General features: G+C 43.0%; 1 protein-coding gene across 4 annotated transcripts in view; it reads left to right on the top strand.

The window, feature by feature from the left end:
• The window catches only part of LOC133232779 (E3 ubiquitin-protein ligase RNF213-like), a 120,286-nt gene that overhangs the window by 27,709 nt on the left and 72,695 nt on the right, over positions 1-19,882 (top strand). For all 4 annotated transcript variants that reach the window (XM_061392629.1, XM_061392628.1, XM_061392626.1 and 1 more), the window contains 9 exons: positions 247-416; positions 956-1,114; positions 1,447-1,649; positions 6,236-6,519; positions 7,425-7,681; positions 12,289-12,486; positions 15,572-15,794; positions 16,308-16,363; positions 17,477-17,630. In XM_061392629.1, coding sequence (XP_061248613.1) covers positions 247-416; positions 956-1,114; positions 1,447-1,649; positions 6,236-6,519; positions 7,425-7,681; positions 12,289-12,486; positions 15,572-15,794; positions 16,308-16,363; positions 17,477-17,630 — 1,704 coding nt within the window. The remainder of the gene's footprint in view (positions 1-246; positions 417-955; positions 1,115-1,446; positions 1,650-6,235; positions 6,520-7,424; positions 7,682-12,288; positions 12,487-15,571; positions 15,795-16,307; positions 16,364-17,476; positions 17,631-19,882) is intronic.

Raw genomic sequence — 19,882 nt, 5'->3', positions numbered from 1 at the left:
ATTTAGGGGGCAGCAGGAAAGCTGCTTCTCCCAAGAGCAGGTGAAGGGAAGAGAGGCCAGGGTTGGGGCTGGGGTTAACGATGTTGGGACAGGAGTCCTTGGAGCCTGTGGTGGGTAGACCAGATGCCGTTTGAAGGTTCTGAGCAAGGAAGGGATGTGACCAGTCTGGTGACTGTGACAAGCGTCCTATGTTGGGGGCAAGCATGGAGCCTGGTATAAAAGTTGGGGTTTGGGTGCCTGTTCCAGGAAATTGCAACCAAGGACCAGATGGCTGATCCTGGAGGGAAAACAAATGAAAATGAGAAAGCCAAGCCAAAGAACCTGAAGAGGCCAGAGGGGAATAACGGAAATAATGCAGCCCCTGTGAAAAATGAGAAGGAGCAAAGGAACCAGAGCACACAGCGAGCTAAGGAGAGGTGGGTGCAACAGGCTCAGGAAGGCACAGGCCTGGCCCCCACCCAGCACTGGGGCTGGAAAGGGCTACACCACCCCAGAGGAGATTCCCAGGCTGCCTTTTTGTTGACTCGCAGTGCAAAGAGCAATGCTCAGGAGGTAGGCAGGGGAGGGGCATCTGTCCCAATTCTTTGACTGGTTGAAATGCGCCATCACATGGTCTCTGGGGACCTGGAGCAGCATTGACCTTACAGAAGTCAAGAGAGAGGCAGTCATGCCCCAGAGTACTCAGTCACCCCCTCCCACCACCCCTCTTTGGAGCTGGGCAGAGATCACCCCACCCTGTGCCCACTGTCCTCCTCCACCATAGAGGGAGAGCCAAGGGGACCCACATGGTAGGCAGTCTATCTGAAATGTGGGCTCTCTTGCACTTTGCTAGGGTGTATGTTAGTGCACACCCAGAAACAAGATTGTGTGTGCACATGTATGCCTGCATGTGTGTGTGGAGAGGGAGTAGAGAGACCAGATCTAATCAGTGTTTTCTTCTGTGACTTTCCCCCAGCCCGCTGAGCTCCACAGAAGGAATCATGGTGTACTTCCATGCTATCATTTCTAAACATTTTGGATTCAACCCCGATCAACACAAAGTATATGTTAGGGGTGGAAAAGAACTCGGGAAGCCTGCATGGAATCATGATGTTTGCGAAATGCACTACAGCAAGTAAGTATATCCCAGTTGGCCCATAAGGAAATGTACAGAATGTCCAGTCTTTGAAATATATTGAAATCATAATTCTGATCAAGTTGATTAATTCTCATAACTTTTGAAAGATGAATATTTCAAAAAACTCTTCCCTATAATGAAGTTCTTTGTCATCCTTCATTTGGGTCTTCTTTCTGTCTCCGTGTGGAAGTGAGCCTTGATCTAGAAGCATCCCTTCTTTTAGCATAGATTTATAGCATTAGGTCTGCACTCCATGTTGTGTTTGAGAAGAATGAATATTTCTGGGAGAGTATTTTCACATAACCAGCTGCTGTCCTATTCATTCACAGAGACTTACATGAGAATGGGTCCCTCATTGAAGGCAGCACCACCATTTCCAAGCAGCACGTGGATAAACCCATTCCTTACAAGTACGTTATCTGCCGAGGCAAGAACTCTGTGGAGTATGAGTTCATCTACAAAGAACAGCCAAAGAAAGGCGAGCACGTGAACCGCTGTCTGCGAGTGAAATCTTCCCTTCTGGACTCTGGAGGTAAGCCAAAGACTCTTGATCGATCAGCCTCTGAAGCTGGACGATCCTCTCTGGAACAAAGGCTTTCCTTGTCCTCTGTGGGTGTTCTTTGCTTGGCATTGGCCCTGTCATACCTCCCGGCTTTATGTTTTCTAAGCCTGAGCTTGGCAGCATGCTTCTGATCAGTTTAACTTAAGCACTCACAAGAGTAAACAAGGTAGCAGATGTTTTCTAAGGGAAAGGAGAGAGGGTGGATCTGCTGAGAAGTGAGGAGACTGGGGCTTGGAGAGGCAGCAGTGGTTCTTTACCATCTGAGCTACTATTAGATAAAGCCTACTTAATATTAAAGTTCTTGTTTATAAAGATTGATCTGTCAGCTTTTGAGAGATGGACCAGTCTGTCACTAAGACCAGGTGCTTTATTTTGTTTGTTTTTTGGGGGTGCATAAAACAGTTTTATTATATTCATTACTTCTGTAGGTTAGCAGTTTGGATGGAGCACAGCAGGGCTGGCTGATTTCTGCTCTCTGATGTCTGGAGTCTCAGCTAGGCAGGATTGAAAGCTGGGAGTGACTTGATGAAATCATCTGGAGGGGTCTTTGCCATTGAAGCTGCCCATGGCAGGGATCTCTGTCGGGTGTCTGACAGCAGTAGAGGTCAATGGGGGCAGATGCTTGATTATTTTGAACTGGCCCAAAGAGAGAAGAAACTAGAGTCGTGTTGTCTTCTTAAATGTGCCCAAGTGTTGACTTCATTGCCTGCCTTTGCAAGACTCTCTTCTATGTGGGCTGATTGCAGAGTCCCATGATCCTTTCTGACTTTGCCCTGCACTTGCTGGATGATCCAAACTGGCTGTTTCCATGCTTGAGATGACCCCTCATCAGACAAGAGCTGGTGCTAAACTAGCCTTTGCAGAAGACATGGTAATGATTTGGGATGGCAGGTCTCCTTTGCTCTTATTTAAGAAGCACTGCCTTAGTGACTTCAGATTTTATCTGGCTGGTTCCTGGTACTTAAGCTGTCAAACCAGATAGAGATGCACTTTTTAATATGAGCCAGTCATTTTAAAGTCCATTAAAAAGATTTTCTTTTCTTCTTTCTTTCTTTTATTGAAGTATAGTTAGTTGTTGTTTTAGCTTCAGGTGTACAGCAAAATTATTCAGTTATTTATTTTTTTCAGATTTTTTCCTTTATTAGCTTATTACAAGATATTGAATATATTTCCCTGTGCTATTACATTAAATCCTTGTTGCTTACCTGTTTTATATATAGGTATGTACCTCTTAACCCTATACTCCTAATTTATCCTTCCCCCACCTACTTTCCCAATTGGTAACCATGTTGGTTTACTTTGTATGTAAATCTGTTTCTGTTTTGTAAATAAATTAATTTGTATTATTTTTTGATTCCACATATAAGTGATATCATATAATATTTGTTTTTCTCTGTCTGACTTAATATGATAATATCTAGGTCCATCCAGTTTCTGCATATGGCAATATTTCATTCTCTTTTAATGACTGAGCAATATTCCAGTGTGTATATGTCTGTATGTGTGTATATCATGTCTTCTCTATCCATTCATCTGTTGATGGACACCTAGGTTGTGTTCATGCTGGGTTATTGTAAATAACATTGGGGTGCATGTATCTTTTTAAAATAGAGTTTTCCTGTTTTGTGGATATATGTCTAGGAGTAGGATTGCTGGATTATCTGGTGGCCCTATTTTTAGTCTTTTGAGGAACCTCCATATTGTTTTCCATAGTGGCTGCACCAGTTTACATTCCCATCAACAGTGCAGGAGGATTCCCTTTTCTTTACTCCCTCTCCAGCATTTATCTGTTGACTTTTTGATAATGACCACTCTGACCTGTGTGAGGTGATACTTCATTGAAGTTTTGATTTGCATTCCTCTAATAATTAGTGATGTTGAGCATCTTTTCATATGCCTGTTGACCCTCTGTATGTCTTATTTGAATATGTGTCTATTAAGTCTTCTGCCCATTTTTGGATTGGGTTGTTTATTTTTTGATTGAGTTGTAGGAACTGTTCATTAAACAGATTTTTAAGTTGGAGAGTTAAATCAGAATTGCCAAACAACTTTATTTTTTAGATGCTTTCTTAATCATGATATTGTACTAAATAGAGTTTTTCTTTTTTTTTTACTCTGGGTCTTCAATGCTGCATAGACTTTATCTAGTCGTGGCAAGCGGGGGCTTCTTTCTAGTTGCTGTGCTTGGGCTTCTCATTGCAGGGACTTCTCTTGTTGCAGAAGATGGGCTTTAGGGTTCATGGGCTTTAGTAGTTGAGGTGCATGGGCTTAGTTGCTCCCTGGCATGTGGAATCTCCCATGACAGTGATTGAACATGTGTCCTCTGTGTAGGTACATGAATTCTTTACCACTGGACCACCAGGGAAGTCCGAGTTTTTCAGTAATTACATTTTGCAGCTTTTAAAAGAAATCAGCGTTAGAACTTTTCCTTCCTTGTTGCAAAAGTCCACGGGCACTTTGGTTACTTCTTGGTGTGGGCTGTCCTATTTAGATGTTCTGTTGGTAGACTGACCTTAGAGCTCCCTGGAAGATGGTACCTGGGTTGGTTGGGTTAAATCAGGCATTTTAAGCAGGAAGGAGGTGAGTCATAATAAACAATGGAAGGGCTGATTGGAAGGCCAAGGAGGGCCTTCATTGGCTTCTGAGGGTCTGGAGGTCACTTCTTGGACCCAGGTGAGGAGGTGCCCCAGCCCCTGACATCATCCATGATTTGTGAGGAGTGTCCGGAAGGCAGTGGAATTTTGTTCATTGAGGAAAGTTTTGTAATTTGCTCCATTTGGTGTGATGGTGGTTTATCTATGTTAAATACATTTAGTTTTCATTAATCCCAATAAACAGAGAGATGTCTTCCCTCCCCTCTTCCTCCTTCTAAGCCTCTTGTGAGCACTCTCATTGGTAGAAGCCACTGTTGCAAGGCGGGCAGAATGGAGATTCTGGGCTCCGCCTCGTGATGCAGGGAGACCAGAGGGCAGATGTGTGTGCTGGTGGCAGAAACAGCCGTCACTAGCACTCTGTCTGTTCCAGTGTCTTTTGCGTTGTGCTGTGTTTTGCCTGAAACTGATTCTGCTGTGTCTGTTCCTCACCCACCCTCTCAGCCTCTTTGCTTTTGTTCCCAACTCCTCAGTTTTCTCTCAGATCCAGCTGTTACAGCCACATCCCTGTTTTGCTGAACTTTAGTTGGTTTGGGTTTTTTTGGGGGGGGGCAGGTTGGGGGTGGGGGGCTTTACTGTGCAACTTGGGGGAGTCTTCATTCCCAGACCAAGGATTGAACCTATGCCCTCTACAGTGGAAGTATGGAGTCCTAACCAGTGCATCACCAGGGAATTCCCAGTCTGATCATCTTTAATGGATGAATTTAGCCCACTGGCATGAACTGTGACTATCGACGGAAGACATGATAGTCTCACTTTTGACAAATTACCTTATCTTTCTGTCTACCTTGTTTTCCTTGTGCTTTTTTGTGCTTTTTCTAGCTTTTGGATGTTTTCTCTTTTCTCTATGAAGTTGGAACTTAAATATTTTATTTCTAATCTTCTAGTAGATTCTTTGAGACCAAGACTGTTAATGTCCATCCCTGCCCCACTGTTCTGGGGTCGAGGGTGTCCCATGCCAGGACCCTGACTGGCGCTCCCCCGACCTCCATGGCACTAGCCGTCCCAGGCCAGCAGCTTTCACTCACCTTTTCTCTGGAAGAATGTTTGGATCAGGGAAAGCTTCCACAGGAGCTGACGTTTGAGGTCAGATCCAAATAGTGATTCCGAGTTATCGTTGGGCGGGGCAGGGATGTGTGAGCAGGACCTTCCAGCAAAGACAATAGGCTGGGCAACAAGAAGCAGGAGGCTTGTTCAGAGGTTTGACTTTCTGATTTTCATGGCTATTTTTATGCACTTGTGTTGCCTCTGGTGTCTTACTGACCTCTTTGCCTTCTAATTAGTTGACAATTGATTTTCCTGGGTTTTCTAGGTCTGCACTCACATCATTTCAGATGGTTATAAGAGCAAGCATGAGTTCAACCCTTGCCCCATGTTGAGTGCTGTTTTGTCTGCTGTGTGACCTGTACCATCCTTCATGAGGTGGTTATCACTGTTCCCAGGACAGAGGAAATGAGCCCTTGCACCAAGTAACATACCAAAATGGTGCACAATTCCTAGTGAGTGATGCAGTTTCAGTATGAAATTTTTGACCTTCATGTGGTAATTTTCTAAGGAACTCACGTACCAAGTATGCTGAGCCATCTAGTTCAACAAAGGCATGTTTCAAGTACTTTCAGGGTAGTTGCAGGGTGTCTTGGTTACTTGTCCTAAACATCTGTGCTACCTCTGGTATCAAGCCCCATGTTGCTCATCTGCGGCTGGGTCCGGATGGAGTGAGTACTGGCTGCGTTCTGTTTACCACATTCTGTAATTTTCCTGTCCTTCTTCTCTTCTTTGGCTCCTTCATTCCCTTCTTTTATTCCTTCATCTTGTTTCTTCTGGTCAAGATCAACCTTCCAGGGTGGAGTGTTCAGGTCTAGTGGGTTTCGATGCCCTTAAGTATAATATTCTCTTTACTCTTAGACTGGCATCAGTATGATGATATAATTTGTATGAGGCCCCCTGGGATACTTCAGAAATGGATGAATCATATAACAGATGGTACGAGGAAAGAGTTGGTGAAAGGGAAGCAGTTCTCAGCTGCAGTCATGCTGGATCGCATCTTCAGCATTCTTGAAACCTGGAATGCCATCAATTTAAAGAACTTTTTCACCCAGTTCCAGCAGTTCTATAATGTCATTCGTGTGCCCATGATCTATGAAGGAGAAGAACAGCCATGGATTGCTCTACAGTATGAAGAGAAAAAGGTACCAGGGGTGTCAGCAACATCTCCCTTTTCTGTCTCCTGGGCATTCAGCATCACCTCACCATCTAGTGGCCAGATGACTCAGTGGATGGGGATGGATGGGGACAGGCTATTTCAGCCTCTTGTCTCCTAGCGCCACCACTAGGGAATTCTTTGTCCTCCTCATTTTTTGTCTCCTCCCATGTCCTCACTAGGGCTTCCCTGGCGGCTCAGATGGTAAAGAATCTGCCTGCATTGCAGGAGACCTGGGTTCAATCCTGGGGTTGGGAAGATCCCCTGGAGAAGGGAATGACAACCCACTCCAGTTTTCTTGCCAAGAAAATCCCATGGACAGAGGAGCTTGGCAGGCTACAGTCCATGGGGTTACAAAGAGTAGGACACAACTGAGGGACTAACAGTTTCAGTTCAACTCCTCTAGACCCACCTCCATGCCTGGTCCCACCCTTCCCCTCCACTACCTGGTCCCACTTCCTCACCTGCCCTCTACTGGTCCTACCTCCTCACCTGCCCTTTCCTTCCACAACAAGAAGACTGGCATCCTCCTCCACGGCATCTCCAGCTACTGTGTGGTATGGCTTAAGCATTTTTGAGACAGAACTGGAGCCACGTCTGAGATGACTAGTGAACTCTTATAAGGCTCAGGACCCCAACCTGAGATCCTCTCCGGCATACTGAGGCCTCTGGATGTACCACTGGTGGTACCTCCCAAAGTCCCAGGGCAAGGGGATGCTCAGGGTTTGGTGGGGAGGCAGGTAGAGGGTGACTCCTCCCCAGAGATTTCCCTGCCCCTCATTCCTGAGGGCCCTCCCCAGCTCACAGGAAACGAAGCTCAGTGACAAGCAGGTCCTGACACCTCTGGTGTGTTCAATGCCATGGTTGTGTGTTTTCCTTTTCTCCTGGGATCAGGTGAGGAAGCACCTGTGGGAGTGTTTGACAAAGAAAATGGCACCATTTCTGAAAACCGGTGGGGACCCTCTGCCTGAAGACTGCCCAGTGAAGAGTAAATTGAGAATGGGCATGATTGTCCTTTTGTTAGTGGAAAAATTCAACTTCTTCTTACTGGAAAAAGACCTGGCCTCACTCTGTCACCTCCTTCACTCAGATGCCACATCACCAGATGCCTTTTGCAGGGACCTGAAACACATCTTGGAAACATCTCAGAGGTAGTATGTGTGTGTGTAAAGATTTCCTAGCTCTCTAATGATGTTTATCTGATTATAAAAATAAGAGCTTGTCATAGAATGGATGAAAACATACAAGAAAAAAATGACCTGTAATTTTACCACTCACTATTGTCATTTCAGTGTTTATCAGTCTAGCCTTTTTCTAGTCTATGTACTGTTTTTCATTTTATTACACATTCTATTGAGTACTTGCTTTTGAGAGGCTTTGAGATGTATCTCTTTGAGGAGATACCCCCTGTCCAAGGTAAGGAGCAGTGGCTACACTTTGCTGGAGCAGCCGTGAAGAGATACCCCACATCCAAGGTAAGAGAAACCCAAGTAAGACGGTAGGTGCTACAAGAGGGCATCAGAGGGCAGACGCACTGAAACCATACTCACAGAAAACTAGTCAATCTAATCACACTAGGACCACAGCCTTGTCTAACTCAATGAAACTAAGCCATGCCCGTGGGGACACCCAAGACGGGCGGGTCATGGTGGAGAGGTCTGACAGAATGTGGTCCACTGGAGAAATGAATGGCAAACCACTTCATATTCTTGCCTTGAGAACCCCATGAACAGTATGAAAAGGCAAAACGATAGGATACTGAAAGAGGAACTCCCCAGGTCGGTAGGTGCCCAATATGCTACTGGAGATCAGTGGAGAAAGAATGAAGGGATGGAGCCAAAGCAAAAACAATACCCAGTTGTGGATGTGACTGGTGATAGAAGCAAGGTCTGATGCTGTAAAGAGCAATATTGCATAGGAACCTGGAATTTCAGGTCCCTGAATCAAGGCAAATTGGAAGTGGTCAAACAAGAGATGGCAAGAGTGAATGTCGACATTCTAGGAATCAGCGAACTGAAATGGACTGGAATGGGTGAATTTAACTCAGGTGACCATTATATCTACTACTGCGGGCAGGAATCCCTCAGAAGAAATGGAGTAGCCATCATTGTCAACAAAAGAGTCTGAAATGCAGTACTTGGATGCAATCTTAAAAACGACAGAATAATCTCTGTTCGTTTCCAAGGCAAACCATTCAATATCACAGTAATCCAAGTCTATGCCCCAACCAATAACTCTGAAGAAGCTGAAGTTGAACGGTTCTATGAAGACCTACAAGACCTTTTACAAATAACACCCAAAAAAGATGTCCTTTTCATTATAGGGGACTGGAATGCAAAAGTAGGAAGTCAAGAAACACCTGGAGTAACAGGCAAATTTGGCCTTGGAGTACAGAATGAAGCAGGGCAAAGACTAATAGAGTTTTGCCAAGAAAATGCACTGGTCATAGCAAACACCCTCTTCCAACAACACAAGAGAAGACTCTACACATGGACATCACCAGATGGTCAACATCGAAATCAGATTGATTATATTCTTTGCAGCCAAAGATGGAGAAGCTCTATACAGTCAGCAAAAACAAGACCAGGAGCTGACTGTGGCTCAGATCATGAACTCCTTATTGCCAAATTCAGACAAATTGAGGAATGTAGGGAAAACCACTAGACCATTCAGGTATGACCTAAATCAAATCCCTTATGATTATACAGTGGAAGTGAGAAATAGATTTAAGGGCCTAGATCTGATAGATAGAGTGCCTGATGAACTATGGACTGAGGTTCGTAACATTGTATAGGAGACAGGGATCAAGACCATCCCCATGGAAAAGAAAAGCAAAATGGCTGTCTGGGGAGGCCATACAAATAGCTGTGAAAAGAAGAGAAGCAAAGGAGAAAAGGAAAGATATAAGCACCTGAATGCAGAGTTCCAAAGAATAGCAAGAAGTGATAAGAAAGCCTTTCTCAGCGATCAATGCAAAGAAATAGAAGAAAACAACAGATTGGGAAAGACTAGAGATCTCTTCAAGAAAATTAGAGATACCAAGGGAACATTTCATGCAAAGACGGGCTTCATAAAGGACAGAAATGGTATAGACCTAACAGAAGCAGAAGATATTAAGAAGAGGTGGCAAGAATACACAGAAGAACTGTACAAAAAAGATCTTCATGACCAAGATAATCACGATGATGTGATCTCCCACCTAGAGCCAGACATCCTGGAATGTGAAGTCAAGTGGGGTTAGAAAGCATCACTACAAACAAAGCTAGTGGAGGTGATGGAATTCTATTTCACATCCTGAAAGATGATGCTGTGAAAGTGCTGCACTCAATATGCCAGCAAATTTGAAAAAACTCAGCAGTGGCCACAGGACTGGAAAAGATCAATTTTCATTCCAATCCCAAAGAAAGGCAATTCCAACGAATGCTCAAACTACCGCACAATTGCACTCATCTCACACACTAGTAAAGTAATGCTGAAAATTCTCCAAGCCAGGCTTCAGCAATACATGAACCATGAACTTCCACATGTTCAAGCTGGATTTAGAAAAGGCAGAGGAACCAGAGATCAAATTGCCAACATCTGCTGGATCATGGAAAAAGCAAGAGAGTTCCATAAAAATATCTATTTCTGCTTTATTGACTATGCCAAAGCCTTTGACTGTGTGGATCACAATAAACTGTGGAAAATTCTGACAGAGAGGGGAATACCAGACCACCTGACCTGCCTCTTGAGAAGTCTGTATGCAGGTCAGGAAGCAACAGTTAGAACTGGACATGGAACAACAGACTGGTTCCAAATAGGAAAAGGAGTACGTCAAGGCTGTATATTGTCACCCTGCTTATTTAACTTCTATGCAGAGTACATCATGAGAAACGCAGGGCTGGAAGAAGCACAAGCTGGAATCAAGATTGCTGGGAGAAATATCAATAACCTCAGATATGCAGATGACACCACCCTTATGGCAGAAAGTGAAGAGGAACTGAAAAGCCTCTTGATGAAAGTGAAAGAGGAGAGTGAAAATGTTGGCTTAAAACTCAACCTTCAGATAACTAAGATCATGGCATCTGGTCCCATCACTTCATGGGAAACAGACAGGGAAACAGTGTCAGACTTTTTTAGGGGGGCTCCAAAATCACTGCAGATGGTGACTGCAGTCATGAAATTAAAAGACACTTACTCCTTGGAAGAAAAGTTATGACCAACCTAGATAGCATATTGAAAAAGCAGAGACATTACTTTGCCAACAAAGGTCCGTCTAGTCAAGGCTATGGTTTTTCCTGTGGTCATGCATGGATGTGAGAGTTGGACTGTGAAGAAAGCTGAGCGCCAAAGAATTGATGCTTTTGAACTGTGGTGTTGGAGAAGACTCTTGAGAGTCCCTTGGACTGCAAGGAGATCCAACCAGTCCATCCTGAAGGAGATCAGCCCTGGGTGTTCTTTGGAAGGAATGATGCTAAAGCTGAAACTCCAGTACTTTGGCCAGCTCATGTGAAGAGTTGACTCATTGGAAAAGACTCTGATGCTGGGAGGGATTGGGAGCAGGAGGAGAAGGGCACGACAGAGGATGAGATGGCTGGATGGCATCACTGACTCGATGGACATGAGTCTGAGTGAACTCCGGGAGTTGGTGATGGACAGGGAGGCCTGGCATGCTACAATTCATGGGGTCGCAAAGAGTCGGACATGACTGAGCGACTGAACTGAACTGACTGACTGATGGGCTTCCCCTGTGGTGCAGTGGTAAAGAATCTGCCTGCTAATGCAGGAGACATGGGTTTGATCCCTGGGTCTGGAAGATCCCTTGGAGGAAGGCATGGCAGCCCAGTCCAGTATTCTTGCAGTTTATACGGTAGCAAAGAGTTAGACACAAATGAAGCGCCTGAGCATACACGCACGCAAGGTGTATCATGTCTTAGCCCCGTGGGCCTGTGTTTGGGGGGATGGGTCATAGTAAGACAATGAAGCTGGACTCGAAGATGTTTGTGGAAGTACTGTGGATGCCCTCACCGTGGCCTCAGCCTCTGTTGTTCCCAGTTTAGGAGCCGCTGCTGTGCCCATTGCACAGGGCTGGGAGTGCTGGGAGTACTGGGAGCGCGGAGGCTGTGGCCTGTCCCGAAGACACTTATATTTCACTGGGTGGAGACGCTCCCCAGAACCCTCTGATGATCCCCAGGTCTTTTTTCTGCAGCTGTTTGAATTGAACTCAAGAATAATATTGGGTAGCCTTCTCTGAGCATCCAGTCTTAACGGACACTTGCCTCCTGGTTTTACAAATTTTAAACATCCAGTTAAATCCTGTCCAGGATTTAATAAAATTTTGAAAGAGATAAGAAATGCTGGCAAAGGTACATGTGTTTGTAAGGAACGTGGCATGTATTATTTGTAGGCTCCCCACTTAGATGTAAAAAGGTGCTTCGTATTTAGATTTACTGTTGCCAGACGACCTGTGTTCAAGCCCCGGCTCTACACCAGGGACCTTTTGCAGATCACAAGCCTCTCTGAAACTATGTCTCTCCCACTATAATGGAGAATGGAAGGATACCCTTGGGAGTTTGCTCTGGGGCTGCAAGAGGGCCTGTTCAGTGCCTGACACTTTTGTTGGGTGCCCAGTGAGCCCTGAGGTTTCTTCCTGGTCAGATACCCAGAGTGCTCTTCTGCTCTGTGCAAGGAGCTGTCCCTTCCCTAATGGATGTCAGACCCCCAGGTGAGCCTCACATTGGCCATCCTGGACTCATGTCCATTTCTGTTCCCTTTCTAGCTGGCGACAGTCCTTGGTAAACCTGTGCCAAATGTGCATGGACAAAAAGGTTGACTTTTGGGTGTGTGCCCTGCCTGTGCTGCACCACTGCATGGACCTGTCCCCGCCAGCCCAGGGCTCAGTCACGCAGCCTGAGGACACCTGGGCAGCCCTTGAAGGCATCTCCTTCTCGGAGTTTCGGGAAACAAGACCAGATCAGTAAGTTTTGGACCTGCACTCATGTATGTAAATTTTAGAATCATAACTGTGCTTCCAAGATCTCCAGTGGACTTCCAGTATCCACTTACCTCTCCTTCTAGTGATGGAAGTAATATATTGCTTCCTTTAAAATTACTTCTTTAAAAAGTTTTAAACATGCAAGAAATGGAAAACTACAAAAATGGCCTGCAACCACAGAGATAATCATACACTTTGGCCTGTGTATTTGCAGAGCTGTGTCCAAATGTGGCTATGTGGGTGCTTTATATATTTAAAAATAAACCACAAAAGATAGATTATTTATTTTTCTTACAGTTGTATTGAGATATAATTGAGGTACAGCACTGTTGAAGAAATACAGCATAATGATTTGACTTACACCATGAAATGATGACCAATGATAAGTTTAGTGAACATCTGTCATCCATAGGTGCAAAATTAAAGAAACAGAAAAAAAAGTTTCCTTTTTGATGAGAACTCTTTGGATTTACTCTAACAACTTTTATGTATAATCCACTGTACTGTTAATTATATTTATCATGTTATACATTATGTCACTGGCACTTATTTATGTCTGGAAATTTGTGCCTTTTGTCTGGTTTTGTCCAATTGTCCCCCACTCTCTGCCTCTATAATAGATCATTTATCCTGTTTTATTCTGTTTTCCAACTTCCTTTTTTCACTTAACAGTGTATTGTATCAATTGTATGAATGATTTTATTTTTGCCAGTAAATACACACCTATCGTAATGACTGCTTAGTGTTGCAAATTTTATTTCGCTAGTTCTCTCTTCCTGGACACCTGGGTTGTTTCTGCACATTCGCTTTGTAAGCATGTTTTGATGCACTTCTTTGTAATTTTCCGTGTCCAATTATTTCCTCAAGATAAATTCCTGAAAGTGGAATCGAAAAAGATCAGTGGCTTTGCACTCTGTAGGTACACAGTGAAATACCATTTTGAGGTAAGCAAAGACTTTTTAGAGAAGACACAGAAAGCATAGTCTGTAAAAGGAAAATGGTAAATCAAATTTAAGTACAAAAACTAAATAAAAAATACAAATTCAGTCAAAAATTAATATTAGCAGTTATTACCAAGCACAGAGAACATTCCCCATTTACTTTGTCTTTTGTCAAAGAAACTATTCCAAGTCTCATCTGCTCTCCCCAGTCTAATAGGATCTAGCCTGTAGGATTTTAGGGACTGAAATAGTGAGCAAGCTAAATTAAATTATTGCTTCCTCACTATTATTGAAATCTTTTGAAATTAAAGCCAAATTAAGATTATTTATAAAATTATATATACTTTAAATGACTTTCAAGGGTCATTTATCTTGGAGACCAACTGTCTAGAAGAAATTTAGCTGGAGAATGACAAACATTAGCATTGGTCTTAAATATTGTATCTTTCAGGCAAGAGTGGCCTTTAGTATGTAGTGAAGCTTTATCCACGTGTTTCTCGTAACCTGTATCAGTTCTGTGGCACTCTGCTGTACAGTATTTTCTTTCACATTGTCATCTTTTTGGGTGTCCAGGACAGTGTTACAGAACAGAATAATTTAAAGACCTTCCCTGAACTGGGTTCATGTAGAATCCAGGGCATCATGCATCAACATGCTTAGTTCTTAAATTGTTACACCGACAATGGAAAATGGCATCAAAAGTTAAACCAAGAGTTTTTGCCATATCCAGCAATCCTACTTGTGGGTGTATTTCCCAAGGAAATGAAATAAATATCTCAAAGAGATATCTGCACCCCTATGTTCATTGCGGCATCATTCACAATAGCCAAGATGTGGAAACAACCTAAGCGTCTGTCAGTAAATGAATGGATAAAGAAGAACTGGTGTGTATGTGTGTATACATATATATGAGTATATATATACACACCGTATATATGTATACATGATGAAATATTATTCAGTCAGGAAAGCAAGGGAATCCTGCCACTTGCAAAACATGGATAGACCTTGAAGGCATTATGCTAAGTGGGATAAGGCAGATAAAGGCAAATACTATAGATATGATATCCCATATGTGGAATCTGAAAAAAGTGAAACTCACAAGAGCAGAGAGTTGAATGGTGATTACCAGGGCTGGGAGGTGGGGAAAAGTGATGATGTTTGTCCAACAATACAAACTTCAGTATTCTGAGGACAAATTAATTCTGGAGAGCTAATGTACCACCTGGTGATTCTAGTTGCTACTATATTGTTTACTTAAAAGTTGCTCAGAGATTAGATCTTAAAGATTCTCATACAGAAAAGAAATGGTAACTGTATGACACAGTGGATGCAGGGATCAAGTATTGTTACTGTGGTAATCATTGTGCAGTATGTAAGTGTATCAAATCAACCCTAAACTTACAGTGTTATATGCCATATTTCAATAAAGCTGGAAAATACTTAATTCTTTTTTCTAAGCTTTTTATTTTGTATTGGGGTATAGCAGATTAACAGTGTGGGGATGGTTTCAGGTGAACAGCGAAGGGACTCAGCCATGCATATACATGTATTGAAAATGCTTAATTCTTGGTGAATTTTTTTATTATTGTGGTAAAATATACATAACCTACAATTTTACATCATTGTAAAATGATGTAAATTTTACATTTATAATTTTAATCATTTTGAGTGTACACCACCACCACAGTGGTGTTAAGTACATTCACTCTGTGGTGCGACCAATACCTCTATTCATCTCCAGAACCTTCCATCTTGTAAAACTGAAACTGTGTTCTTGATAATCAGTAGCCTATTCTCCCACCAACACCAGTCCCTGGTCCCCACTACTCTGCTGTCTGTCTCTATGAATCAGACTTCTCTAGGGACCTCACATAAGTGGAATCAAATAATTTGTTCATTTGTGAGTGGCTGATTTCACTGAGCATCTTGTCCTTAGAGTTCATCCATGTTGCTGAATTCTTAATATATTATTGTTTACTTCTTATTTGATCGAGTTGTTGGCATTTCAATTATTTTTGAAATCAGAGCTTTCTAGATCCCTTCTAACATAATTTTAATTAACTTTGTTTCTTTTACCGATCTCACTGCTACCCTTTTTTTCTGTTCCAATTTTCCCTTATAAGGAATCAATTACTCCAGCTAATGGAAAAAAACAGATATTTGCTGAATGTGGATAAATATCTATTCCGATCCTGGTTCAGTTTGCTTCCTCTGAGTAACTTGACTCCTTACATGGAACACCTCATTGATTACCTGAGTCAGTGTCCCCCGCGTGTCCTGGACTGTCTTCTAGGGACTTGGTACCGTCTGCACGGACTTCAGGAAATCTCTCAAAGAAACCTTGAGGTTTGTTGTCTGGAATCGGCTCTTGAGACCTTGCTTAACAAAAGCAGGTCAAAAACTAATCAGTCAGAGTTTGTGATTTTCCTTTTCTGAAAACCTGATCTGGTAAAGCACTTAGATATAAGAGAACTGGGAAGAGTCAATATTTCTTAGGGTAAGGGGTTAATTTACTTGAGTTTATTCTGTTTCAGTAAACAAAATTCAATAAAACAACAGCCTTTGGATATGTGAGATTGTGCAAGTCAGGGTTAGAAGTTATCCTGCATGCTGGTCCACTTCCTAATTGCTATTGTCCTTTCCCATTTGGGGGAGGAGAAAATGGTTTAATTTTAAATCCTAAGTTTTAATTGTAACACGTATAAGATTAGTACTTGAGCCCCTTAAAGCTTGTTTATTGAAAGAAAAGTATTATGCCTTATTATGTCGGATTTTTTTTTTTTTTTTTTGGTTCTGTTTTAGCAAAGATAGTGGCATCATGATTAAATCTTCCCTTTTTTCTTTTCTTCCCCACCATAGAGTATTGAGAATACTTTTAAAATGCTGTTGTACCTTCTGGATATTTATCAGGAAAAGTAAGTAGAAAAGTAAAAGGTAATCTCTCTTGTACAAGATTATCCCTTATGATTGGGTTTATGCCATATTTGCTGTCATTAATGTAAGGCCATAAATTAATATATATTCCACTTTTTTTTCAAGGTGTTGATGTAATCATCCAACTTTTTTAAAAAGGGAAGAGCACAGAAATCAGCTGCTAACATTTCAGTTTATTTTCATCTAATTTTTTTCCTGTGCGTTTTTGTCATTTATTTTTAAGTGATTATCATCATATTACATATTCATGCTTGTGTCCTGCATCTTATCAGCATTTAGTCTTCAGATTTTTTTTGCAAGTCAGAGAAGCTGGAAATAAATACAAAGGTAGCTTTCCATAATGATCTGAAGTCATTTGCTCCTGCAAATATGTGTGAGCTCTGACACCCTGGAAGCACAGTGTACAAAATGAACAAATGTGGGAGAGAAGGTAATTTTTTTAGATTCGCGGAGCACTGCCAGGATGACCTCACCTGAATTCTTAGAGTGTTCAGGATGGAGGTGGGAGTGTCAGATCTTCATTAACACTAAGCACCTGGGACTTCATGGACCCCATCTAATTCTGTGTATTACAGAATCGCCCCAGTAATTCCTGTCTCTTGCCACCTTCTAAACCCTCCTCTGATCAGCTCTCTACCTCTCAGCTCTGGTCATGTAGCAGCCAATAAGCAGGTCCACTCAGAACTGAAAGAAATTTCATGCACAGGACATATGCTTCTAGCATTTCTTTCCTTTTTTCCCTCACTGTAGCTTACAGATTCTTTTTTTAAAAAATTGTATGGTATTTGAATCTTTGGTAATATCCATCCTTAAGATTTTTTTCGAACAAAGGAATACACTTGGAAATAGTTTAACTTGCTTTTGTTAAAATAGTTCAGACCATGGAGGCAAATCAAAAAGAGTTTTATTCCTTTTTATCTTAGTCACAATTTCAAAATTAATGGAAATGTTCTGGATGTTATCCTATATGGGATCAAGTACATGCCTCCCTTGTAGGCGTTTTAAAGGGCAGGAACTTGTCATGAATAATGGGTACTGTTTTCTAATTCCTCCTAAATTACTTCATTCATTTCTCTCAACTCTTTGTGGGTTAGGATTCTTGAGGAGCCCTTGATACAGTCCTACTTGACTGTGTGCCTGAAACTTCACGAAACTACCTGCAGAATATCAAAAGCCCACACGTTTTATGAGATGCCTGCCTTATCTGCTGAGATTGTTCGCAGAATTATTATACTTAAACCTGTAGTGGTAAGTGGAACATGTACACATAATGCCATACCCAGCAGAGCTATGGAACCTGAGGCATCCTCTATTCAAAAAGGAGATAGGCTGATTCTAGGATTGCTGGAACGACAGAGCAGCTGGTTCCGCCATCAGATGTGTCAGTACATACTGATGCCGGCTTTTGTTCTGCTCACGAGGCTATTTTGGTGAACCAGGATCTGCATGCTTGCCCTCCGGGGCTTACATTAGAGGGAAGAACGGAGGAAGGAGGCAGTGCAGGACTTCAAGTGTAGAGTATTAGCTGTAACTGGGTAAATTCAAGAGCCCAGCAGGTGGCCAGGACTTCAAGCAAGAATCTCCCCACCCAAGTGCATATTCATGCCTAGTCTTTCCCACCTGAGCCTTTTTCCTGTTCACTGAAACTCAAATACAGTAGCAAGGTCCACACACCTCAGTGCATACCTAAGAGCCTTTCCACACAAGCACCACCTCCTTCATCAAGCTGTAGGAACAATCCAGAGTTCTGGGCCCCCTCCCTCCACACCTCCCACTGGTAAGCAGTCTTCTGATTACTACCACCACAAGTTAGTTTTACCTGTCTTGGAACTCTGTCCTTTTTTGTGTCTGGCTTTCACTGCTCAGCACATCTCTGAGATCCATCTGTGATGTTGCATGTGTCCACAGCTCATTTATCCCATTGTTGTGTGGTCTTCAGCCGGTAGAGTTTGAGCTTCCACATGAAGGTGATAGATGATTTCCTATTCAGACTGACCATTTGACAAGTCAGAACTGTGACGTTAGTGATATAATTGAGTGTGTATTTTATCTTTGTTCCTTTTAGCTCTTCTTTTTTAAAAAAATACCAAGGGAACATTTAAAAATAAACATTGGTAGGATGATTGCTTTTTCCTGAAGTGGATATTGTTTAAACCATCCTAGGCAGGTGCCAACTTCTAGATAAACTGTGTTCAAGAAATGTGAAATTTGTTAGTTACTTATGGTATATGCCCCTGCAGAAATAACTATCCTGAACATTGGTTGGGATCTCAGATTAGTGTAACCACAGTCTGGTCCAAATTCTCTAAATGTGCCATAAAACCAAAAGCTTTGCAAAACTGAAATTAAATAAAACCAAAGTATATGAAGAAGTTTTGAACGCTTTTGGTTATGTGCCAATATAAAGGGTTGATAGGATTGACAGGATATCAGGTGGAGAAAAACAAGGAACAAAGGCGAAAGTTCTAAAGAAGATTTTTAGGCTTGGGTTGCTGCTGGTTGCAGGGCAACCCAGATGGAGAAGAGAGGTGCTTGGCAGCAGGGATGCGTAGGAGGGGGCAGTCCAGTGAGCACATAATTGCAGCACAGTGGGTTAACACTAAACTGGAATGTCCATAAGGTGCCCTGGGAACACGGGGCCTTTGCAGGGGCTGGCGTTCGCACAGAGTGAGAGAGCAGCATGTGCGTGTCAGGGAGGAGAGGATCCTGCTGCTCTGCAGGTAGGCTAGCCTGGCTGGAGATGGAGCCTGGGTCTAGGCTAGGGCAGATTGCAGATGGCGTGCACACCCTGCCAAAGTTTCTGGATCATTGGAGAAGTTGCTGGCCCATTTGGTGACTTTCAGTTTGGGCCAGCATGTCCCATTTTCAGCTGAGAACTGTTGCTGGCCCACACCACCCATATCCTGTGTGCTATTCTCCCAGGATAGCTGGACCCCTGCCCACACATAACCCAGCCTACCCCTCACACTCTGCCCAGAGCTCCCTGAATCTTTCAGGGGAGAACCTGCCCCCACAAACACACCCAAGACTGGATACAGCACCCTTTATGTGTTAGTTGCTTAGTCGTGTCTGACTCTTTGCAACCCCATGGACTGTAGCCTACTAGGCTACTCTGTCTGTGAAATTCTCCAGGCAAGAATACTGGAAAGGGTTGCCATTTCCTTCTCCAGGGGATCTTACTGACCCAGGGATCAAACCTGGGTCTTCTGCTTTGCAGGCAGATTCTTTACTATCTGAGCTGTTGGGAAGTCCCCAGCACCCTATATGTGCCTTTCCTATCTTGTTACTTGCCCTGTTTACTGATTGTACTGGTCTCCCACTTAGCAATCAGCTCCTTGGGCAGCAGCCTCACTATGATGTCTCTAGCCCTTGGGCCCACCATCTCTGGAAGGAGGGAGTGACACCAGCAGATCCAGTTTGGGGGGCCTTGGCACTTACACAATCTGTGGGACTTGGTTGAAGCAAAAGAGAATACACATCAGAACTGGGAGAGGCCTCTT

This window comes from Bos javanicus, chromosome 19, assembly GCF_032452875.1.
Source record: "Bos javanicus breed banteng chromosome 19, ARS-OSU_banteng_1.0, whole genome shotgun sequence".
Lineage (NCBI taxonomy): Eukaryota > Metazoa > Chordata > Mammalia > Artiodactyla > Bovidae > Bos > Bos javanicus.
Note: the sequence above shows the minus strand (reverse complement) of the source record. Positions and strands in the feature narration are given on the sequence as shown.